The sequence below is a fragment of the Argiope bruennichi genome, chromosome X1 (assembly GCF_947563725.1).
Source record: "Argiope bruennichi chromosome X1, qqArgBrue1.1, whole genome shotgun sequence".
NCBI lineage: Eukaryota > Metazoa > Arthropoda > Arachnida > Araneae > Araneidae > Argiope > Argiope bruennichi.
The window spans coordinates 44,550,693-44,572,579 of record NC_079162.1 but is presented as its reverse complement, the minus strand read 5'-3'; the positions used below and the strand labels follow the sequence as shown (position 1 = coordinate 44,572,579).

General features: G+C 28.0%; 1 protein-coding gene across 3 annotated transcripts in view; it reads left to right on the top strand.

The window, feature by feature from the left end:
- The first annotated feature begins 1,848 nt into the window (after positions 1-1,848).
- Positions 1,849-21,887, top strand: part of LOC129958471 (neuroligin-4, X-linked-like) — a 350,433-nt gene continuing 330,394 nt past the window's right edge. For all 3 annotated transcript variants that reach the window (XM_056070968.1, XM_056070967.1, XM_056070966.1), the window contains exon 1: positions 1,849-2,761. In XM_056070968.1, the coding sequence (XP_055926943.1) occupies positions 2,248-2,761 (514 nt within the window). In that variant the 5' untranslated portion in view covers positions 1,849-2,247. The remainder of the gene's footprint in view (positions 2,762-21,887) is intronic.

The window sequence follows — 21,887 nt, the reverse complement described above, 5'->3', positions numbered from 1 at the left end:
GAGTTTGATTGTTGAACGATGAATATGCTTCCGAATGTACGATTAAGTTTTAACTTTCTGGATATTTATGACTGAAATATTTGAATAGTAGCATATTTATAAAAATATAACATATATATAATGCTCGAGATATTATTTTAATTAATGGTCATATGACTAAATATTGTTTTTTCATGTTGACATTCTCTCGTATGGAAACATTCAAGAAGCCAGGCCGAAATACTTGTTTTAGATTATTTTATAAAATGAAAACCCCTTCATCAGACTAGGATGTAATTTCTATGTAATAATTCTTTGAGTTTGATTGTTGAACGATGAATATGCTTCCGAATGTACGATTAAGTTTTAACTTTCTGGATATTTATGACTGAAATATTTGAATAGTAGCATATTTATAAAAATATAACATATATATAATGCTCGAGATATTATTTTAATTAATGGTCATATGACTAAATATTGTTTTTTCATGTTGACATTCTCTCGTATGGAAACATTCAAGAAGGCAGGCCGAAATACTTGTTTTAGATTATTTTATAAAATGAAAACTCCTTCATCAGACTAGGATGTAATTTCTATGTAATAATTCTTTGAGTTTGATTGTTGAACGATGAATATGCTTCCGAATGCACGATTAAGTTTTAACTTTCTGGATATTTATAAGTGAAATATTTGAATAGTAGCATATTTATAAAAATATAACATATATATAATGCTCGAGATATTATTTCAATTAATGGTCATATGACTAAATATTGTTTTTTCATGTTGACATTCTCTCGTATGGAAACATTCAAGAAGCCAGGCCGAAATACTTGTTTTAGATTATTTTATAAAATGAAAACTCCTTGTTTTTCATTGTTATCAAACATGTTCATTTATTATAAAACATGTTCATTTATTATAAAACATATTTCATTTGCGTGCGCTGTCAACCTATGCCTAAATATGAAATTTAAAATCGTTAAAAAATACGATTCGTAATAAATGTGATATATTTCGTTAAAGTTTTTTTCTGACTAAATTTCTATAATTGTGAATTATTTTTAAAAAAAATTATTAAGTACTGCATTGAGCATTAAAACACGTTAACCTGTCATTATAGAATCATGAAAAATATTCAATATTTTCAACCTATAAAAGTCCTTTTTCTTGAAAACTAATGAATATTTGGTTCACAAGAACAAAGTACTTTGGAATTACATTCATTAGTTACAATAACAGTTTTTGAAATAAAATAATAATTTTGTTACTTTAAGTAGTCATATAAAGCACATGTTTTAAGTACGTGCACTAAACATCCGTAGAGTTTTCTTTATTTTCTAAATGACACCTTAACTAATGAATAAAGCATTATCGTCACCCGATCGTGAATCATTATATATCAAAAATAAAAGGATAAACGAATCGCACTAATATTTCTATATCACAAATTAAAACCCTGAATTGATATTCCACAGCTTGAAATCCTAATTACACTGAAAATTTATGAGCTTAATTTCAGTGCAGTTGTCCCACACTACACAGTAACGTATTTCATTAACTTTTGTAGAGACCGACAAATATATATTTTCTTCACTTTTTAGTAGCTCTGAACAAGCGTTTGTGAAGAATTAAAGAATAATTAATTTAGTTTTATTTTGTGCTGGTATAAAAATGACATTCATTCTATCAAAGATTTTTCTATATTTAGAGGCCCCTAGAAAGTGGCTGGTCGCTTTTGAATGGACGAGCCAGTGGCCGGCAAGGGTGCGCATGCTCTCAGTCACCTGAGGGCGCTCTCTGTTCTATCTCATCCGATCCCACTGCTTAGTAGTTGCTTACGAGTTCCTTGGTGCGAGCCGACAGCAAACGATTCAGATTGCTCCGTGCGCATCCCTTTCTTTTCTTTGTGTCATATCGCAGTTTTGGTTCACCATGTGAAACACATCCGGTAAAGTAAATCGAACATTTTCTACTCAGCGGGTTCTTTAGGACTTGCACTCGATCTTTTCCAAAGATCATAACTCTTACAAGTGTGTAGGATTGGAGAAGTTGGCGAAAACTTCTCTCGTCCACTTCAAAGTTTCTCCGTGCTGAAACTGACTGAACTTTTGCGGAAACTTCTGCGCGCTAAACAATAAACCGAGTTTCGCTCTTCAGAGAAGGACTTTACAAACTAAATTTGGTTCTTAATTTGATAAAATTCGTCTGGAAAATTGTGAGTCTCATCTTTGATGATAAATTTCAAATAAGATATTGGAAACCATGAAGTTGTTGGCGCTTTTACGCGGTTTGAGATTCTTTTACTTATTGGGAGTTGTACTTCTTCCAGTGTTGTATGGAATTTCTCGCGCTGAAATGGACAAAAATGGAAATGGACAAAAGAAATCCAGGATAATCGGAGACCACTTGGTTTCTGCCGGTAAACCCAAAACTCGGATAGTTGCGACAAAGTATGGTGAACTGAGAGGCTTTATCGCAACGTTGCCCAATAAGCATTTGCAAGCCATCGAAGTATACCTGGGTGTGCCATACGCTAGCCCACCGGTTTCGGCTTTACGATTTATGCCACCAGTGACACCGGCTCATTGGAAAGGAGTTAAGACTGTTGACCATTACGGTCCAGTATGCCCCCAGAAGTTGCCGAACATAAAAAATGAAACTGAAGCATTAAAGAGAATGCCAGCCGGCAGGCTGGAGATTCTAAAGAGACTGCTTCCCCATCTCACGAACCAAAGTGAAGATTGCTTGTATCTCAACATATATGCGCCACAAAGAAGTAAGTTTTTTTTTTTTTTTCATTCTTCTTACTAGTTTTAGTTTAACGATTCATAGACGATAATTGATTTTATTTTAAATTAATGTAGCTATTATGAGTATAATAATGTGAGATTGATAAAAAGTTTGATGATTAACTCTGATAAAATGATAAGGGAGAAATTGGTTACATTATTTAGGAAACGGAATTTTAGTTGAAGAATAAAATATGTATATTTTTAAATATAAGGCAAAAACCATTTTTAAATAATAAAATTTAGATTGGGGTTGGAATGATTTACAGTAGTAATAGCTTAATTCTATTATGGTTGGAAATGTAAAATTAGTATCTTAACCTTATGTAAACAAAAATGTATTGAGAATTGTATCTAAAAAATTCATTGCAAAACCGCTCACGTATGATCTCGATTCTTTTTTTTCTTATTTATTTCAATTTATTCAAAATTATTTTATTAAATTTGAGATCTATCAAAATATTTTATGAACAGACACCTTGCAATAATGATGGTTTATGAAGTTCCGCATTACTTCATTCTGTTATATTTTTTAAATATATTCTTTATGCAAAATTATTATGATATTAACAGCAAAATAATGAATATGTCTAAAAACTCCAAATCATTTTGTACATTAATAATTCTAAAATCAAATTTGTTTTTAATTCTATAAAGATAGGTTTCTCTCATAAGTTCTATTTCTCAGCAATTATTCGGATAAAATATATAAAAAATGTTATTTTTTTTTAATTCGTCCATTCTAAATTATAAATCTCTAATTATTTGGAAAAAATGTTGATTCAATTCCTACAATTTTAATCATTCTTACTTAGAATAATTTTCTAAATTAAGCTATGTGTATATCATAATAAATGTATGTTTTCCCATTCTATATATATCACTGTATTTTCAAAAAAAGAATATTTTATCTGAAGTTCAATAGCAAAAATTTTAATTCATCAATTTTTTTTATTTCAATTTTCTATCATTATTGAAGCAGGATTATGATACATTCTAACTCATAAAAAAAAGAATATGATTGTACTTTTTAGGAAACGATTTTATAACATATAGTATCTTTGAATATAACTGTGAAAATTCTCTTGTCTTGATTTGAGATCAGAATTTAGAGCAATCACATGATGCTAAATTTTTTTTTGCTGAAATCAGATAAGCGCAATTCTTAAAAGAGTCTTGAAACTGCTAGGAAACTTTTTATTAAACTACTGTGTGTTTTGAGGAACTCATTCTGATTAATAAAATGAATGTCTTCTTTATTGTACTCTTCATGCATGTAATAAAGATTTTGAGAATAAAAATTTATATAATTATCAAGAAAATGAAAAGGTAATTAAATATAGTCCATAAATTCGGTCTTGGTCGAATTTTTTTTCGAGCAAAGGAAACAATTAATTTAAAAATAAACTCTACTATTTGTAAAAGTTTTAGTCAAACTCGAATGAGTATTATATCGTTACACTTGTAAGGATATTAATAAGATTATTCTTGAAATTGAAACTTAGTGAACTGTTATTAGATCGTATTGATAAATAAAAACTATGTTGGGAAAATTGCATAAAACAAATTTCATCTATGAAAGAAGAAAAGTCATGGCAATTCATAATAAATTTTCAGTTGTTTTACGCTTCAAGAAAAAACTTTAGAACGTAGGGTCATTTTAAAATAATATAATATAGAAAAAGTCATTACACTAGCAAGATAATCATACAAGTTTTAATCGATAATTTCTAATGATTATAACAAATTTTGGGCACCGTTTGAAAATTTATTACAATGTGGTAAAGTAATAAACTTTTTATTTTCAATGGTACACGGACTCTTCTGGATTTACACATTTTTTTTTGGTATTAACTATCTTTAAAAGTCGGATGAACTGTCTTTCAAATTTCACAAACAAAGCATTAAAGGCTTTCAAAAGCTTTTAAATTTACTGAAAATCAAGTTGCATATAATATAGAAATCTAGTATTTATATGGAGCCGCGGTGGCTTCTTGGTAAGGTCTCGGCTTCGGAACTGGAGGGTTACAGGTTCGTAGCCCGATTCCACCGAGGAACCGTCATGTAAGGGTGTCAGTTGCACGTTAAATCCGTCATGACCAAACGTCCTCCCGCTGGTGTGGTGTGGAGAGGGGGGTGCCAGCTCAGCTGTCGTCCTCGTCATCTGACCGCGGTTCAAAATTACGAGGTCCGTCCTAAAATAGCCCTAGTGTTGCTTCAAACGGGACGTTAATATAACCAAACCAAACCTAATGTTTATATGAACTATAATGAACAAAATTGCAAATTTTTTGTGCTAAATACGCGAAATGTAGTAAAATTTTCGCAACGCACTTAATTTATAAGTTCGGAAAGGTGATTAGTATATTCCTAGCTTGTAAAGGAATTCAATATAGCTATTCAGAGATAAACATTTAAAAAATATCAGTTTGTTGAAAATATCTTGTCTTTTAGCTTCTCTTAAAGAGCAATTGAAATTCAACCAGCTATACTAGCAATATCTTTTTTAGATTTTATGATATCCAACTGTAATGCTTATACATAATTTTTTTACATATCTAGTTAAAATTTATGAAAGGGCAAATATGCTAAATTTCGCGCATGGGCAGTTAAAATTTATTTATCAAAATTTTATATTTCTTTTAATATTTATAGAATCTACTTTAAACTTAAATAGAATACGTATAAAAGCATAATACGTAATAAAATTAAATATGCATTAATTGATCAATATTTGCATATGATGATTTTTCACCATTGAATGAACGTGCATGTCTAAAATAAATGTTTCCATCTTAATTTGTGATAGTCCCTTCTAAATTTAAAAACCAAATTATATTTGCAAATCTTGTAGATAAAAGCGTGAAGGATTGTTTGTGTATTGTATATCAAGATATACAGTTTATTGAATAGCAATTATACGTTATTGAAGTTTGCATATTTTTTTTTTTTTTTTTTTATTATTAACCTCTACAGAAAACCAAAATATTGTTGTAGAATTACCATTTTATTTTATGACACTTTGTAGTTCAGTTCAGTTATATCAACATCCCGTTTTTAAAGCAACACTAGAACTATTATGGGACGAACTGGTAGTTTCGAACCACGTTCAGATGACGAGGACGATATTTGAGCTTGCATCCGCTTCTCTAAACTTCCACGCCAGTGGCAGAACGTTTAGCCCCAATGGATTTAACGTACACCAGACACGTTTAAATGATGGGTGGAATCGGATCTCGAGCCTGAAACTCACCGGTTCCGAAACCTAGACCTTACCCATAGGCTATCGCGGCCCTACGACACTTGGTAATAGGAAGTATACTAGGTGTAATACTTAAGGAAAGATAAATTTATTCCACAATTTTCGAACATCCTGTTTAAGAGGCATTGAAGCATTTTTTATCTATTTAAATTAAGCATAAGGCATTTATTAGCTTATTTATATGTACATTGGTGTACAAGGAAATTAAAAGGCTGTTTTTATGCAACTGATGATAGTAAATTTCATAGCTTTTTGGAACTATTAAAAAATATATTAAAAACTTTCAAATCTTTAATTCGAAACAGCTTCAAACGCACCAAATTAAACGCAAGATTTTAAGTTATGCTAATTGCGAAGTTTATGAAATTTCAATCATTAGTATTCATTTACGATAGTTAAGACAAGATAAAGTTTCCCTAGACTTGCTGAAGGGAAACTTATTTAACGAAGGAATTTTGAAGCGGAGTTTCGGAAATTATGATGATGAAAATTTAACGATTTTTTTTGCTGAACGGGACGTTCCCCACTAATGTATAAAATAGTGTAATAAATGCTGACAGAACTTGAATCAATCAATGTTTCAGCATATTAAAATTCTGAGTTGCTTTTATTTTCATTTATTTTTCGACCGTATAGCATTTGTGCCTTTAAAGTTGTGTGTGCAATCATGATCATTAGGACACATACTTTCAATTTTAGGTTTTACTACCATATGAATTATTAATATAAATACATTTTTAAAGAAGTTTATTACAAATTCTTGCAAATTAAGTTTTCCTCTTCTTTTCTGAAAAATATTAAACGACAACTACATGATGTGCAAAGAAAGCGCATCTTGTTGGAGTTATCTATACTTATAATAAAGCTCAATGTGTGTGTGTGTGTGTGTGTGTGTTGGCGCTCTACAGGCCAGACCGTTTGACCTACAGCTACCAAATTTGGTGCATGTATACCTTGGAGGTTGGGAATGTGCACCTGGGGTTCCTTTTTTCGAATTTTTAATTCGAATTTTAATTATTAATTAAAAACTAACTTTCTCGCCAAAAAATCTTCCATTTTCCCCACCGCCAAATGAGAAAGGCTTCAATTTTTTTTTCTCCCAACAGTAATGAGGCTAGGGTTAGGGGTTTCGGCGGATTATTTAAATCGATTTTGTTTATTTTCTTAATGTTTGATGCATTTAAAATTAAACATTGTTAATTAATCGACCTTTCAGATTCATTCTGAAGTACTTTTGAATTAAAATAAAACATAATAAAGGAAATTAAAAATTTCTAATCCGCATAGCGTTACCCCAACTGGGGTAGAAAAAATCACGTATTTGCATTACGTAACTGGGGAAGAAAATTCAAGCATGCGCATTCTGTTCTGATTGTTGCCATGACAACGGTTATCAATGGATGATTTAAATTATTTTTAGGTTCATTGTATGCTTTTGTAATTAAAATGTATTTATGTTAGTTACATATTTTTTGTATATGCTTATAGTTTTAAGTACATCGTTTTTTAAGTAGTTTTTTTAAAACCTGTTTTCAACCGTTTATTTTAAACGATTCGTTTTATTTTCTTAGTGTTTGATGCATTTAAATTTAAACATTGTTAATTAATCGATCTGTTCGTAATGAATCTAAGAAAATTTTATTGACAAACTCTTGAGATATTACATAAATTAAAAAAGATATTCTTTAGTGCCCATAAAGTTTAAACGCTGAGTGACTCTATTTTCAGTAATCAGATTATAAAAAAAATGCTTTGTTTCAGTAAAAAATATTATTATATTAATTGAAGATTAATTCTTTCCACTTTAATTTAAAGCATAAATTCTACGGGTGCTAACAGAAAATGAGAGATACATATTACGTTATGACTGAAGGCCTTTATAATATTATGAATGAATTATATGACAATCAAAATTTGAAGTTTTAAAATATTTTGATGAAGAAGCTATTAAAGTAGAAATTGTATAAAATATTTAATTATTAAAATTTTAACGAACATTAAGATTGTTCGAACAGGCTGGTCGCCAAAGGCGGCTAGTAGTAAATAAATGGTAAGGGTGAAGTTACAACTTTGAGTTACATCAAAGCTCACCGAATCTTACGTTTGTAGTTTTGTTTTGTGGTGGCACCAAAAACATTATTTCTATTTAGATCAGTTGCAGACAGAGCTATTGATATTGAAATAATCAATCATTTAAATCAAATTTCAAGTTATTGACATTAAATTGCTTAAATGTCTATTTAATATGCTTTGAGAAATTATAATGCCGTTTAGTATACTTTATGAGCAGGGTTTTAACTACGGAAATCAACAATTTGAACAATATAGATAATCTGACTACACATTTGAATTAGTTCAAATTTAAAGTTTTAAACTTTTATATCTATTATAAATTGCTCCAGTAATATTTATTGAAATGTGTATGAAACTTTGGTATATGACATATTAAGTCAGAAAATTTTTTATTATTGAAACGCCTCGGTTATTTTAATAGTAATACAGTAGACTCCCGATTATCCGCGGGCGGGTTATCCGCGGTGCGGATTATCCGCGCCTGCCACACAAAGTTTTTTTTTTTTTTTTGACTGATTTTTTCAAAAAGGTGCAGTTTTACAGTTATGCTTTTGGAATTACATAATACATTACAGTATTAAAACAGTACATATGTATTAATTTTTCTGTGTATCCTTGACGCCCCTCGTAAATACAAAGCACTTTTCTGTTTTCATTAACAAAATGCATTTTAGGTTAGTTTTGAGTGATATACTAAAATATTGAGTGTTAGTTAAACATTTCCTGCTGTTTATTTTAGGTTTTATTGTACATAAAACGATTTTTCAAAGTTGGAATGACTGTTTTCTTTTTTGCTATACGCGTTTTTAGCTTTTTTCGGATTATCCGCGATTTTTGTTATCCGCGGCGGCCGCGCCACCCAATTCCGCGGATAATCGGGAGTGTACTGTATAATGTTTCGATATTTTAGTGTATGTAAAAAAAAAAAAAAAAAAAAAAAAAAAAACACCTCCAAATATTTTATGTCATGTGTAAGGGATAAATAATGCCATTTCAGTTTAATAATATTAACGTCCCTTTTTGATGTAATCCTCGGGGCAGACTTCCTAATTTTGAATCATGGTCAGATGATGAGAGTGACGCCTGAATTAGCAATCCACATCTATATATTTCCACATCCCACCAGTGGAAAGACATGGTGGTTTCATTTAGTAGTGTCGCAATAAAATATGAAAAAAAATGATGCATATGAAAAATTGGAATCTTTTCTTGTTTCAATTTATGTTTATAATTTTTTAAGGAATTTTGCATTATAATTTCCAAAAATATCTTGCCATCCACTCTGGATGCAACATAACCTTAAAATCTGATACTGAAAATTTATGTTGAAATTTATTTATTTCTTAAATTTTAGAAGTTAATGATTAAAAGAAAAAATATTTTAAAAGCTTAAGGAATTCATATTTTTTAGCGTTATTGAAAATTAAAAAAATAACAATAATAATTTTCTGAACCGTTGAGTACATTTGAATAATGATATGTAACTTGTTAATTTTATGAAATGTTTTAAATTATAGTGAATTAAGCTTAGCAATGAAAGAAACAAAAACGTTCAAATGAGTGATGTTGCCAGAAAAGTTTCGATTCCTTGCACAAGGAAACGCATATCGGGGAAAAAAGAGTATACAGAGCTTATTTCATGCTTTTCTTAATTTACTATTGAAGTAAATTATAAAAAACTACAATTCTGGTGCCCTAAAATGTTGAAATATTTCAAATTTGAGCTGAAAGTCTTATTTAGGTGATAAATTTCTTCGAAAGATTTTAAAACAAAAATTGAATGAACTCATTTACTGTATTTGTGACTCTTGGAGATTTTGAAAAGTATTTTTCTGCATACAAATAAGAAGAAAGTTTAATCTGTGTAGCTTCCTCCGAAATATTGAGTATTGTAACAATCCAAAATTTAGCCTCAGGAGAAATTTCATATAATGGTGCAGCTGGAAATTAGAATTATTAGAATTTTCAGCAAAAAAAGAAAGACTATGTATTTACTGCCAAAATGAGAGTTATATATTCCAGATTTATAGATTCCTTTTTATATTCCAGAAAAAATAGGTATCTTTTAATGCGAGGAATTATTTATAAGACAGTTTAGAAGTTTTCCGGCATTAAAAAATTGAAATCTTTAATTTTTTTTAAACATTTATTCTTGATTGAACGAATAGGTTGTCTAAATATCATGTTTGCTTAGATAAAAAATATTTTTTAGAGAATTCACTTAGTTTCATCAGAAAATATCTATTTTCACTAAAATAAAATTTAGAGCCGTTCAAATGTTTATTCTTTAAGGAAATACTTATTATCAGAAGCAGACGTTATTTGAAATCTGAATTATTTTGTAACTAAAGTGCACTTATATTAGTGTAATTTAATTGAAAATAATAACTTTAAACGTAATTCCCTAAAGCATACATAGATTTAATAATTCTCAGTAATAATCGTTCATTTTACATAGTTATCATGTTTTTATTACTTTCAAGCAGTATCTCTTTTTTCGACGTAGATAATATCTAATATACAGCGAAACTATTTTAAAACTCTATCATGCATTTAATATTAATTACCAAATAATTTTAATATTAATTAGCGATATGTATGCGATGTGTGAAAGGGTTGAAGGTATTAAAATATTGTTAGAAAAAGCAGCATGCCTTTTGCTGTTATAATGCATTATTTAAATTAAACATTAAGTTAAATAAACTATAAAATATCAATATCTCAGTAATACAATATCTTCCATCTATAATTTAATATATTACACGGGGCTTCTTAAGGTATAATTTTTGTTTTTACTTTATATGATTAATGCCTGACATATTTTGTATAGTCTTGTATCAAAACATTTTATTTATGATATTGTATCATAATATTTTAGGTTAAGAAAATATATTTTCAATTTTAACTGTGACACAATATTAATTTAATCCTATAAACGGTAGCGTATCATATTTTAAATATTTTGTGATGCTTTGAAAACGTTGTGTTTAATTAAAATTAACTACTGCGTAAATAGTGAATTGAAATAGTAATAGTACTTGAAAATTGAGGTATACTCTACTGAAGGTAGAAATAGATTTATTTTAGTTATATTAACTTCCTGTTTGAAAGCAACATTAGGGCTATTTTGAGACGGACCTCCTACTGGGTCAGATGACGAGGGCGACACCTGAAATGGTGCCCCCTCTCCAAATTGTTACACACCAGTGGGAAGATGTTTGACCCCCACGCATTTAACGTGCACCTGACCCGCTTATACGATGGTTCTTCAGTGAAATCGGGTATCGAACCTCAAACCATCTGGTTCTAAACCCATTACCTAAAAGAGATTTAAATAATGAAAAGAAGAAAAAAAATGACCTTGATTTAAGATAAAATTATATGTAAACATTAATGCATGAAAAATATTCTGCGTATAAGAAAATGGCTCATGAATGGTCGTGGTATACTGAACTGGAGGGTTGAAAGAGCCTGAAATAATGGAAAGAAAGAATTAAAAAAAATCAGAATATTGGTAAAAATTTACGAATAAAATGTATTTTATGTATAAAAAAGGTCTTTAAAATCGGTGAATAAAATGTATCATAAAACTGAAATGTTTATAATTATTTTTAAAAAACAGAAGAGATTTAGTAAAATTAGTAAATTATTATTAAAAAATTAAAAGTTATTGTAGAAATGAAACAAGTTGGATTGATTGATAATACGCTAAAAATAAAAAAATAAAAAATCTTTTAGCGCTGTTGAAATGATATAATTGTTTTCCCTAAGTTTCGAGAACTCTTTTGGTTTTAAATGCACGAGTCTCTCCCTATCAATCTAATTTTTAACAGCAGTTAAAGCAAATGCACCTTTAAAATTTGAGAAATAAAACGCTTCTCTGAGGAAAGTTTTTATCCCACTTTGATCTAACAATCGATACTTCGTTCCCGAATTGCATCCCATCGAAATCTGAGTACATTACAAAGAGCTGGGCAATTTTAACAGATGAAAGTGACGTAACAACGTTAATTACACGTCTGTAAATTTCTGGGCCCGGAGCAGCTCAGGACGGACCTATATTATGGACTCGTAATAAATTGTGTATCAAATAGTTTGGTCTTCCCCTAGTGACGCCATGACCCGCGTCAAACGTGTGCATGTATTAAACTTCTACTGCCAGCTCAACGGTGCATCAAATTGTTCTGCGTCATATTATCCTTGCATCAAATTTTCTCGCAGCGCATTATCCTCGTGTCAATGTTAACAAACCTCAATGTAGAAGTTTGACGGATTATAATTCAACGGATGAGACAAATTATAACATATTGAATTTGTCCAATCCTCTTCCACTTTGTCATGCTATTTCATTTATATCGATTTTTTTTATTTGTTAGATATTTAATTTTGATTTTGAATTAATTAATCTAGCGCTATAATAAGCGAATTGATTATTGAAATTAACGAGATTTATGAAATTTTGAAATAATTTTGGAAAGTCCAGAATAATTAAATTCTTTGAATGGATCCGAGTCGTATTTCAGAAAATATTTTGTAAATATTTAAAATCATCTTTACAGTCTATTGAATTAAAATTATATAATGCTTAAATAAACTAACCCTTTGAAATATCGGAGGGTTTGGAACATTTTTATAAAACTCATCCTGCTTCTTTCAGCCGAAACTTATTTATAAAATGTATCATCCACATACCATGGTTTAATTCAGTATGCAGTAAAATTTTTGCTATCAAGTACATGAAATTTTATAATTTTTTCAAAAAATATTCTTTTTTTTATTATGGTGTTCGCTTTTTTTCAATTTCTTTTCTTTACTGGGTCAAAGAAAAAAAATGGCAAATCGGAGATATCTGATTCTTTATTTTCAATCTGTTTAAGAGTCTTAAATGGATTTCTTTATGCCAGCAGACTAGATACAAAATTTGATGATATGACAATCATAAAGATATAAAATTCTGCTCAAGAAAGTTTGGCTATTAAATTTATCAATTACTTTTGACTTAAATATCTGTTTCTATAATTTTTGAAGTAACAAATTAGTTTTGTATTTAAAAAATCTATAATATTTTACTAATCAATAAATAATTAACCACTATTTTTATGATAAAATAATTCTGTGAGAATGAATTCATACATTTAAGGATCTGCTTTTTACATGAGTATCAAAATTTTTTTGGGATTCAAATTGCTATGTCGAAGCTATTGTCATTGCAATATGAAAATATATTAGTGTATAAACATTAAAACAATCAATTCGATAGTGTGATAACACATTTAGAAAGAATTTTTGATTCACATTTATTATGAATCATTATATTTATATTCTCTATGAAACTTAAAAAATGATGACTTTTAAATATATCCATGAATACTAAACTTTTTTATATAAAAAAATCATTTAAAAATAAATTGTATTCATTTGAATATATAAACGAATAAAACGTTTAAGGTTTAACAGTTTTTGTTTTATTTGATCAAATTCAGTAATTAATTTTTAATATCATTATTTACGTAGAAAAATATTTATTTAACTATTTAGTATTTACTCAAAAGTGTAAAAATTAACAAAGAATTCAGGAAAAGCACTAAAATCTCCGTAAAAATCATTTAAATTAATCTGTACGATATTTATTATCGAAGTGAAAATAATATATAAAACAAAAGAACCATATTTATATTTCTACCAAAAATTATTCGGTATACAACATTCATTTTTTGTCAGGCACAAAGATGCAAATAAAATGTAGATATTCCTTGATCTTGAGACGAATCTTGTTACGCGCCGATATAAAGAAAAAGATGAAATACATATTTTTATTCTAGCGGGAATAGATTTATAATTGTTTCTTTGTAGAAAATTAAAATTAAAATAATAATAATAATCACATTTTTAAAAAAAATAATTTTATGAAAATATGAACACAAATAAAAACAGATATTTTAAACAAATAAAAATTAATTTTTTAAGAGTATATATAAAATTTCATTTCTAATTTTTTTTTTTTTTGGATTTTTTTAGCAATCCATAAGTTAAAGAAATAGCTTTGATTTGTGTAAATAATTTGTTTCTATAAGTTATCTTAATGTTTTCTCATTTATATTTCAAATCCTTTATAAACTTTAACCTAAATTCTTTGACATCTATCGACATCCATTCCAAAAGTATTGACGTGAAGCATTTTAAAAGAATAAAGGGAATAAAGCAAACTTTTTGTTTCAAGATTCTAGAAAATACGTATATATGTTTATAATATTTCAACATGATTAAATAATAAACAAATTCGGTTCAAATATATACATGGAAGTCGTTTTCTATATAAATGTATAAGAAGTTAACTAGTACTTAACTAGTATGCAGATACATTTTTAAAGCAGTTAATTAGACTTTTAGTAAAGCATTTAATCTTCACAAATAGTTAACTTAAAGAAAGGTTTAATTAGATATATTTTAAAATTTAAAACCATTTCGAAGTTCTATGTATTTATTTATGTTCTAGTTAGCATATGTTTTTACTAACTAGTGAATTACTAGTTAATATTGGGAAATCTTATAGCAGCAATAAATTAAGTATAGGTCGAATGTTCATACATAATAGCAGCAGATTTTTTTTTTCATAATTTGTTGGATATTTAATGGTATTAAGAGTGAAAAAACGCTAATTATTATTAATCTTTGAAGAATATATTGAGAAACACAAGCATCGTCCTAAAATTTCTCTTTATGTTTACAAAATTAGATTCCTGTATATTAAATCATTGTTTTTATTCTTCTTATAATTGTATGTGTAGGTTTAAATTTGTAAATATTTGTAAGCTTTTAAAATTTTGCTAGTCTGAAAATTTCAGTCTCTAATTTTTTATAAATCTCTAAATTTCAAAATTCCCCGAGTCAAAAATAAATATATTTGGAGCTTAAAAATCGTATCTCTCGAATTTTGGACAAAATATGTCTGAATAAAATTTTATCTGGGCATTCATAAGCAAATACACACGATAATTTATAAGCGCAAGGAGCTGGATGGATGAAATTTGGAATACGACATAGTCAAAAATGTTTAAGTCCTTTTTTGGTCCAGTTTTGGACAAAATGTTTTTAATGGATGAGTCTTTTGACCTATTTATTCGTATTTATGTGATTGCGCTATCTCCTAACCGAAAATAATTGAATAAAGGAAATTTATTATCCTGTATTATTTCCAATGTCATAGAGATATGCGAATATTTTGATGAAACGGTTTGCTAGGGAAATAATCGAATATAACTTCAAAATTCCCCGAGTCAAAAATGAATATATTTGGAGCTCAAAAATGGTATCTCTCGAATTTTGGACAAAATATGTCTGAATAAAATTTTATCTGGGCATTCATAAGCAAATACACACGATAAATTATAAGCGCAAGGAGCTGGATGGATGAAATTTGGAATACGACATAGTCAAAAAAGTTTAAGTCCTTTTTTGGTCCAGTTTTGGACAAAATGTTTTTAATGGATGAGTCTTTTGACCTATTTATTCGTATTTATGTGATTGCGCTATCTCTTAACCGAAAATAATTGAATAAAGGAAATTTATTATCCTGTATTATTTCCAATGTCATAGAGATACGCGAATGTTTTGATGAAACGGTTTGCTAGGGAAATAATCGAATATAACTTTTATTAAAGGTGAAAAGTTCGATTTGATTTTTAACGAGAATAACGTAATTTTATGTAATTTAAGGATTCATTATTTGCAAAAATATTTTATCGTACTTTTTTTTTAATCCATAAATTTTATCTGTTTGCGGCAGGGAAGTTTAAAATTTTTATGAATTAAAATACAATTCAAAAATCTTATTCATCTCTGCTTTGGTATATTCCAAAAATATATAATACTCCACTTTTTGAAAAATTTTATTAAATTTCTATGTCTTAACAAGTAAAAATAACAAAAGTCCTTTGTATAATTTCATAAATATTTCATTTTTATAAATTTGACGAATTTATTCTCTTTATTATTAGACAGCCAAATAATGTTGTGAGTTTAAAGTATTTCCTTTGGTGGTGTTGTAAAACTACTTAGAATCTGAATTTTATTTTTTGAGTTATGGAGTAGATGTAACATCAAATATCCTTATCGTGACAGATATTGCAGCGAAAAGAAGAGAAGTGTTTTATGTAATTTTCTGGTATTTCAAAGATAAATCGACCCGTCTTTCTTGGTATTCATTAGTATTCAATCTGTCAATCACCATGGGAGTAAAACAACCAGAGAATCATAGTAATCAGTCAAGGGATTATAGTAAAGGAAGATTCGTTTCATCGGGAGAGAGAATTCCTAATCGATGACATGTATATCAGTTGTCCCAGGTGACAGGAAAAGGTAAAAGTTCCGCTAGGATCGGAAGAATTTGTAAAGACCAAAGCAGCCATGTTTTATAAAGAGTTTTATTATATTTTCTTAATAAGTACTTAGTACTGGGAAATTTTGAGTAGTGCGATGGTAACATTTTCATAAATATATATTTGATTTAACTTGTTTCATGTTTGAAAAAATGGAATTTTGTAATTCATTTTTGCCCTCAAACTAAGGTAATTTCCTTCTAATATAAAAGGAAATTTTACGAAAAGATTTTACAATACGATCTTACCCTTCTTTCTGAAGTGCTAGAATTTTGTAATTTAGTTTTTTTATGTATTTTAAATTACAGTAAATTATATTAATATTTTCAAGATTTAATTAGCAGTTAATCGATAAATTTCATTTAATTTTCTATCCGTACTAGTAACGCCATCTAGTGGTGAAATCGGAAAAAATTACCACGATATTCATGATAAATTATCAATAAAGAAAAAAAGTGGAAGAATAATTTTAAATAATTCTAATTTTTACAGGAATAATAAGATTATAATTAAAAAAAAAACCTTCTTCTATTAGATTTTAAATGCAGAACTCATTGCTTTTAAAAGTTTAAACGATTTCTCTTTTGTGTGCATTTTTTAAAGATATAATTTCACTATTGTTCTTTCACAAAGAAAATTCCCTATTGTGCTTTCTTCTTATTTTTAAGTACATATTTTATTTTATTATATGAAGTATATTTATTGTTATTATATTTTATTTTATTGTATGAAATATATTTATTATTATAATATTTTATTTTATTATAGGAAGTATATTTATTATTATTATATTTTATTTTATTGTATGAAGCATATTTATTATTATAATATTTTATTTTATTGCATGAGGTATATTTATTATAATAATATTTCATTTTATTATATGAAGTGTATTTATTATTATAATATTCTATTTTATTACATGAAGTATATTTATTATTATAATATTTTATTTTATTGTATGAAGTATATTTATTATAATAATATTTTATTTTATTATATGAAATATATTTATTATTATAATATTTTATTTTATTATATGAAGTATATTTATTATTATTATATTTTATTTTATTGTATGAAGTAAATCAATGAAACTTTCACGCCAACATTCAGATACGAATATATTTATGAAAAAAAAAGAAGATTCCACAGAAAATGAAAATATTAATAATAATTTTTAACAATTTTCAATGACGTGAAGATCGGTTATTCAACTCTTTAAAGAAGTCTCTAACAATTTTAATAATAAAGAAATCTGAAAATTTTTGAATAATTCCCAGTCTCAGAGGTCTTATCATTTAAATTCTCATTATCTCTTATTCTTGATAACAATAAGTTCCTATACGTAAAAGCTAATTAGATAAAACCAGAGAGAAACAACAAAAGCATTTATTAATTTATCTTCGATTTTAAGACTTAGTCTTCAAAAGTGTCAAAAAAATCTCGCAGCTAAAAAATTATTTCTTAATTATATTTTGTTTTGTTGATTTAATTCTTGGTTTATTCCTTTCCTAATAAAAATAAATGGAAAGACAGGATAACAGATCCCCGATTTGTGTCAGGAAAAAGAACACAAGTACGACATTTATAGACTGGAGTGTGAGAATTTTTTAAAAATACATATTTTTTTTCTTAATTTTTAAGCTAATTTATTTTCCAACACTTTAGAGATAAAAGAAAATTAAAAGATTTCTTATCAGAAAATGCTACGCAGAAAAGAATTGACTTACTTTTTGCTTTATTCTGCAATATCTTACCTCTGCTGTACTTTTATAGAAAATAAAGAATTTGATGGAAGAACAACAGAAAGCATTATTTCGTTAGCGTACTTTCTTTGTTTTTCAAATTTGAAAACTATGCGTCTTTTTGTTAGCATTAAATGCATTGTTTTTTTTAATACTTATAAGAAGTCTGATCTTTCGTCTACAGCGCGGAGTCGTGTTGTTTACAGAAAGTTAGTTATTTTGATAAATAACAAAAGATCATATTTGTTGTTGAATACATTTTTAAATTTTTAAAGTTCAAAATTTCTTTTAAGGAATCATATTCTTTTCTGCCTGCTTGGGTTTTTGTTTTGTAAATGTATTTTTATTTTGTATCCACTTTTATTCTAAATATTAAAAAGATACTGTTTAATTGATCTGAAAGTTTCTTAACATTTCTTTGTAAATATATTATGTCAACAACTACCGCTTGTCATCCTTTTAGGTGGATGGTAAAATATTAATAATGAGGTCATTAGAGATAGGATGGGCAATAGATTCTTATAGACTGCGAAATATGCAAAATAGACCTTATTACAAGAGTTCCATCCACTGTCGTTATAATTATATTGAATTCAATCGGACCCTGTATGTTAAGGTATTCTCATTCATGGGCCCACACAAGAAGATAATTTCTGATATCTATGTGCAATTATTAATTTGCCTCATCATCATTAATGAGCTATAAAAAAGCTGATAATATGCTTATAGAGCTGCATCCTCGTACTCATAGTGTACCTTGAATGGAAAACCATTAAAATAATCATGAGGAGGAGACTGGAGTCATGTGAAAACCTTAGAAGTCCAAACGGATATTAACTAATGCATTTCCTTAAAAAGCCTTGTTTTATGAAACAGTGTTTTTACATACAAAATATTTTTTTAGCAGTCCTATACATGATTACAGTTTTGAGCTGGAATACTAAAAATTAATTTCTTAAGTTTTCTCGTACTGTTTTTGACAGATTACTAACAGGCATACTGAATAATTGCAATTTTTATTATTTTTAAAAATTAGATAGCAGGGTTATGCTTCAATTTAGCCATTTAGTCTCACTTGCTGCATGTCAAATGCGCTTTTCAAATTAATTTTATACTCTTAAAGGAAGAAAAAGTGCTAGACTTCAAATTGCTCTGTCATTTTAAGGAACTACCTCCCTACCCCACCCACCTTAAAGTTCGAAGTAATATCCTTGAAAAATTAAAGCGCTTACTGAGATGAATACATATCCCCCATTATGACGTAATAGATCTCAACACCATTGACACTGAGGTAAAATCCACCTCGAATGAGGGCAGAAAACCCCATTCTATCCAAGATTTTTGGTTTGGTTTGGTTATATTAACGTCCCGTTTGAAGCAATACTAGGGCTATTTTGGGACGGACCTCGTAATTTTGAACCGTGGTCAGATGACGAGGACGACACCTGAGCTGGAACCCCCCTTTCCACACCACACCACACCAGCGGGAGGACGTTTGGTCATGACGGATTTAACGTGCAACAGACCCCCTTACACGACGGTTCTTCGGTGGAATCGGGTCACGAACCTGAAACCCTCCGGCTCCGAAGCCGAGACCTTACCACCAGGCCCATTCTATTCAAGAATCAACGCCCATACAGTATATTTCTCCTTTCTATATTTGAGGTTCCTCCTATTGTGAGATTCCCATTTCAATCATATTAGATGACACAAATAAGTTAGATATTAGATGATATAAATTATAAATTTTGCTGTAGAATTTTCTTAGGTGAATATATTATAACATCTTCATCAATATAATAATAATAATAATAAGATTAATCTAATAATAATATTTTTATTAATATATTTTAACTAATATAAAATATTATAAACGATTAAAGTTTTGTTTTCTACAGAAGTTTAGAAACAGTTTACTTTTCTTACGATGACAGACGAACGAACAACCAACCAGAAATTTAAAATTTAAAATATATTTTGAAGTCTGTAACCATTTTAAAATACATACACACATATAACGGGAAGATAAATTGTAATTCACCATAAAATTCAAATCACCAATGACAATAATCTGTCTCAATTTTAACGCAATTAATGGATCTCCCCTCTTTGTCATTTAACATCTGAAATGAAATGCAATTCTGGAACACGTTCTCCCGATCATATGAATTCAGACTTCAACGCTACACAAGATCATACGAATTTCACAACCACAGTTCATGCATTTAAAGGTTAGTTGTCTGCCTGTAGCAAGCAGCACGTGGCATTTGAAATATTTGGAGGAACAGTCGAGACACGTAACGTGCTTCTGATTATGCAAACTGAGAGAGAGAGAGAGAGAGATTTGGAGTTTAAATTCAACGAATGCTTTGGATTTTTGCATGCTAGTGCAAAATGTTATATTTTATATCAACTGGTTCAGATTTAATTATCAATTTTCATTTAGGCGATACGAACTATGGCTAATTTTGTAATCATGATAGCCAGTATATTTTTATCCATTAGTGGCAAATGAACAATATGCTCATAAATAATAAAATAAAATAAACAGAATAAAATTAAAATAAGAAATAAAATTAAATAAATAAATTAAGTAGAAAATAAAATTAAATAAATAAATTAAGTAGAAAATAAAATTAAATAAATAAAATATAAAATTAATTTCAATAATACCTGCGAAATAAAAGATATTTAGAATTTAGATTCAGAGAAAGTATTAGATTTTTATTTGAATGTGCATATTTTTTTAAAAATCAACAAGCAGATTTTGATTTAATGATAGATTTTTGATGAGTCCATAAAGATTATAAATATTTTTTAAACAAAAATTGCAAAAAATATTTTATATTAATACATTAAATAGAATTTTTTTTTTTTAATATTGGGACTATATTATTAAAAAGAAGAAAATAAATATTAAGAAAAAGCATATATTTCATGAAATACAATAGGAATGTATCCGTATATTAATTCTAGAGATAATTATAAGAGGATTATTATCTGAGGTTAATATACAGAAAAAATTTTGTAATTTCATTTCTCCCTGAGGTTTCAATTCTAGAAACTGATTAAACTTACCAGCACGCTTTTAACTCCGTTACTGTTCAGACAAATGCTTTACTAAATTTTAGTAATTTAAATGTATTAGATAAATATAAAATATTTTCATACACCGATAAAAATGAATTATCACAAAAAACTTAATTTTTATAAATATGAGAGAACTGGCATTAAGATACAAGGAATGCTTAGAATATTCACTTATCTGAGTGTGATATTAATAAAGTATTTGAAAAGTCACGGCAATAACCAATTGCTTTAGAGAAATGATACATTTACTTTAAAATAAGTTGATATTATGCCAATTATTTAGGTAAAACATGAACCAAATCTTGAAACATTGGCCTACGGAAATATCAAATCAAAGTTTAATAAATAAATACACATTTTTTCAATTTTTAGTTTAAAGATTATAGTGTGTTTGTCTTTCATACCACTTTTCCTCTGGTCAAAGCTACTAATTACACTTCCTTTTTAGCATTTTCTTCCCATTCTTTTTCCTTCAAAAAATAAACATTTCTAAGGAAATGAAATCAAAAATGTTTCACCCAAGACATAATTCTCGTAAGCCTTTTTATTTTGAATCAAGTTA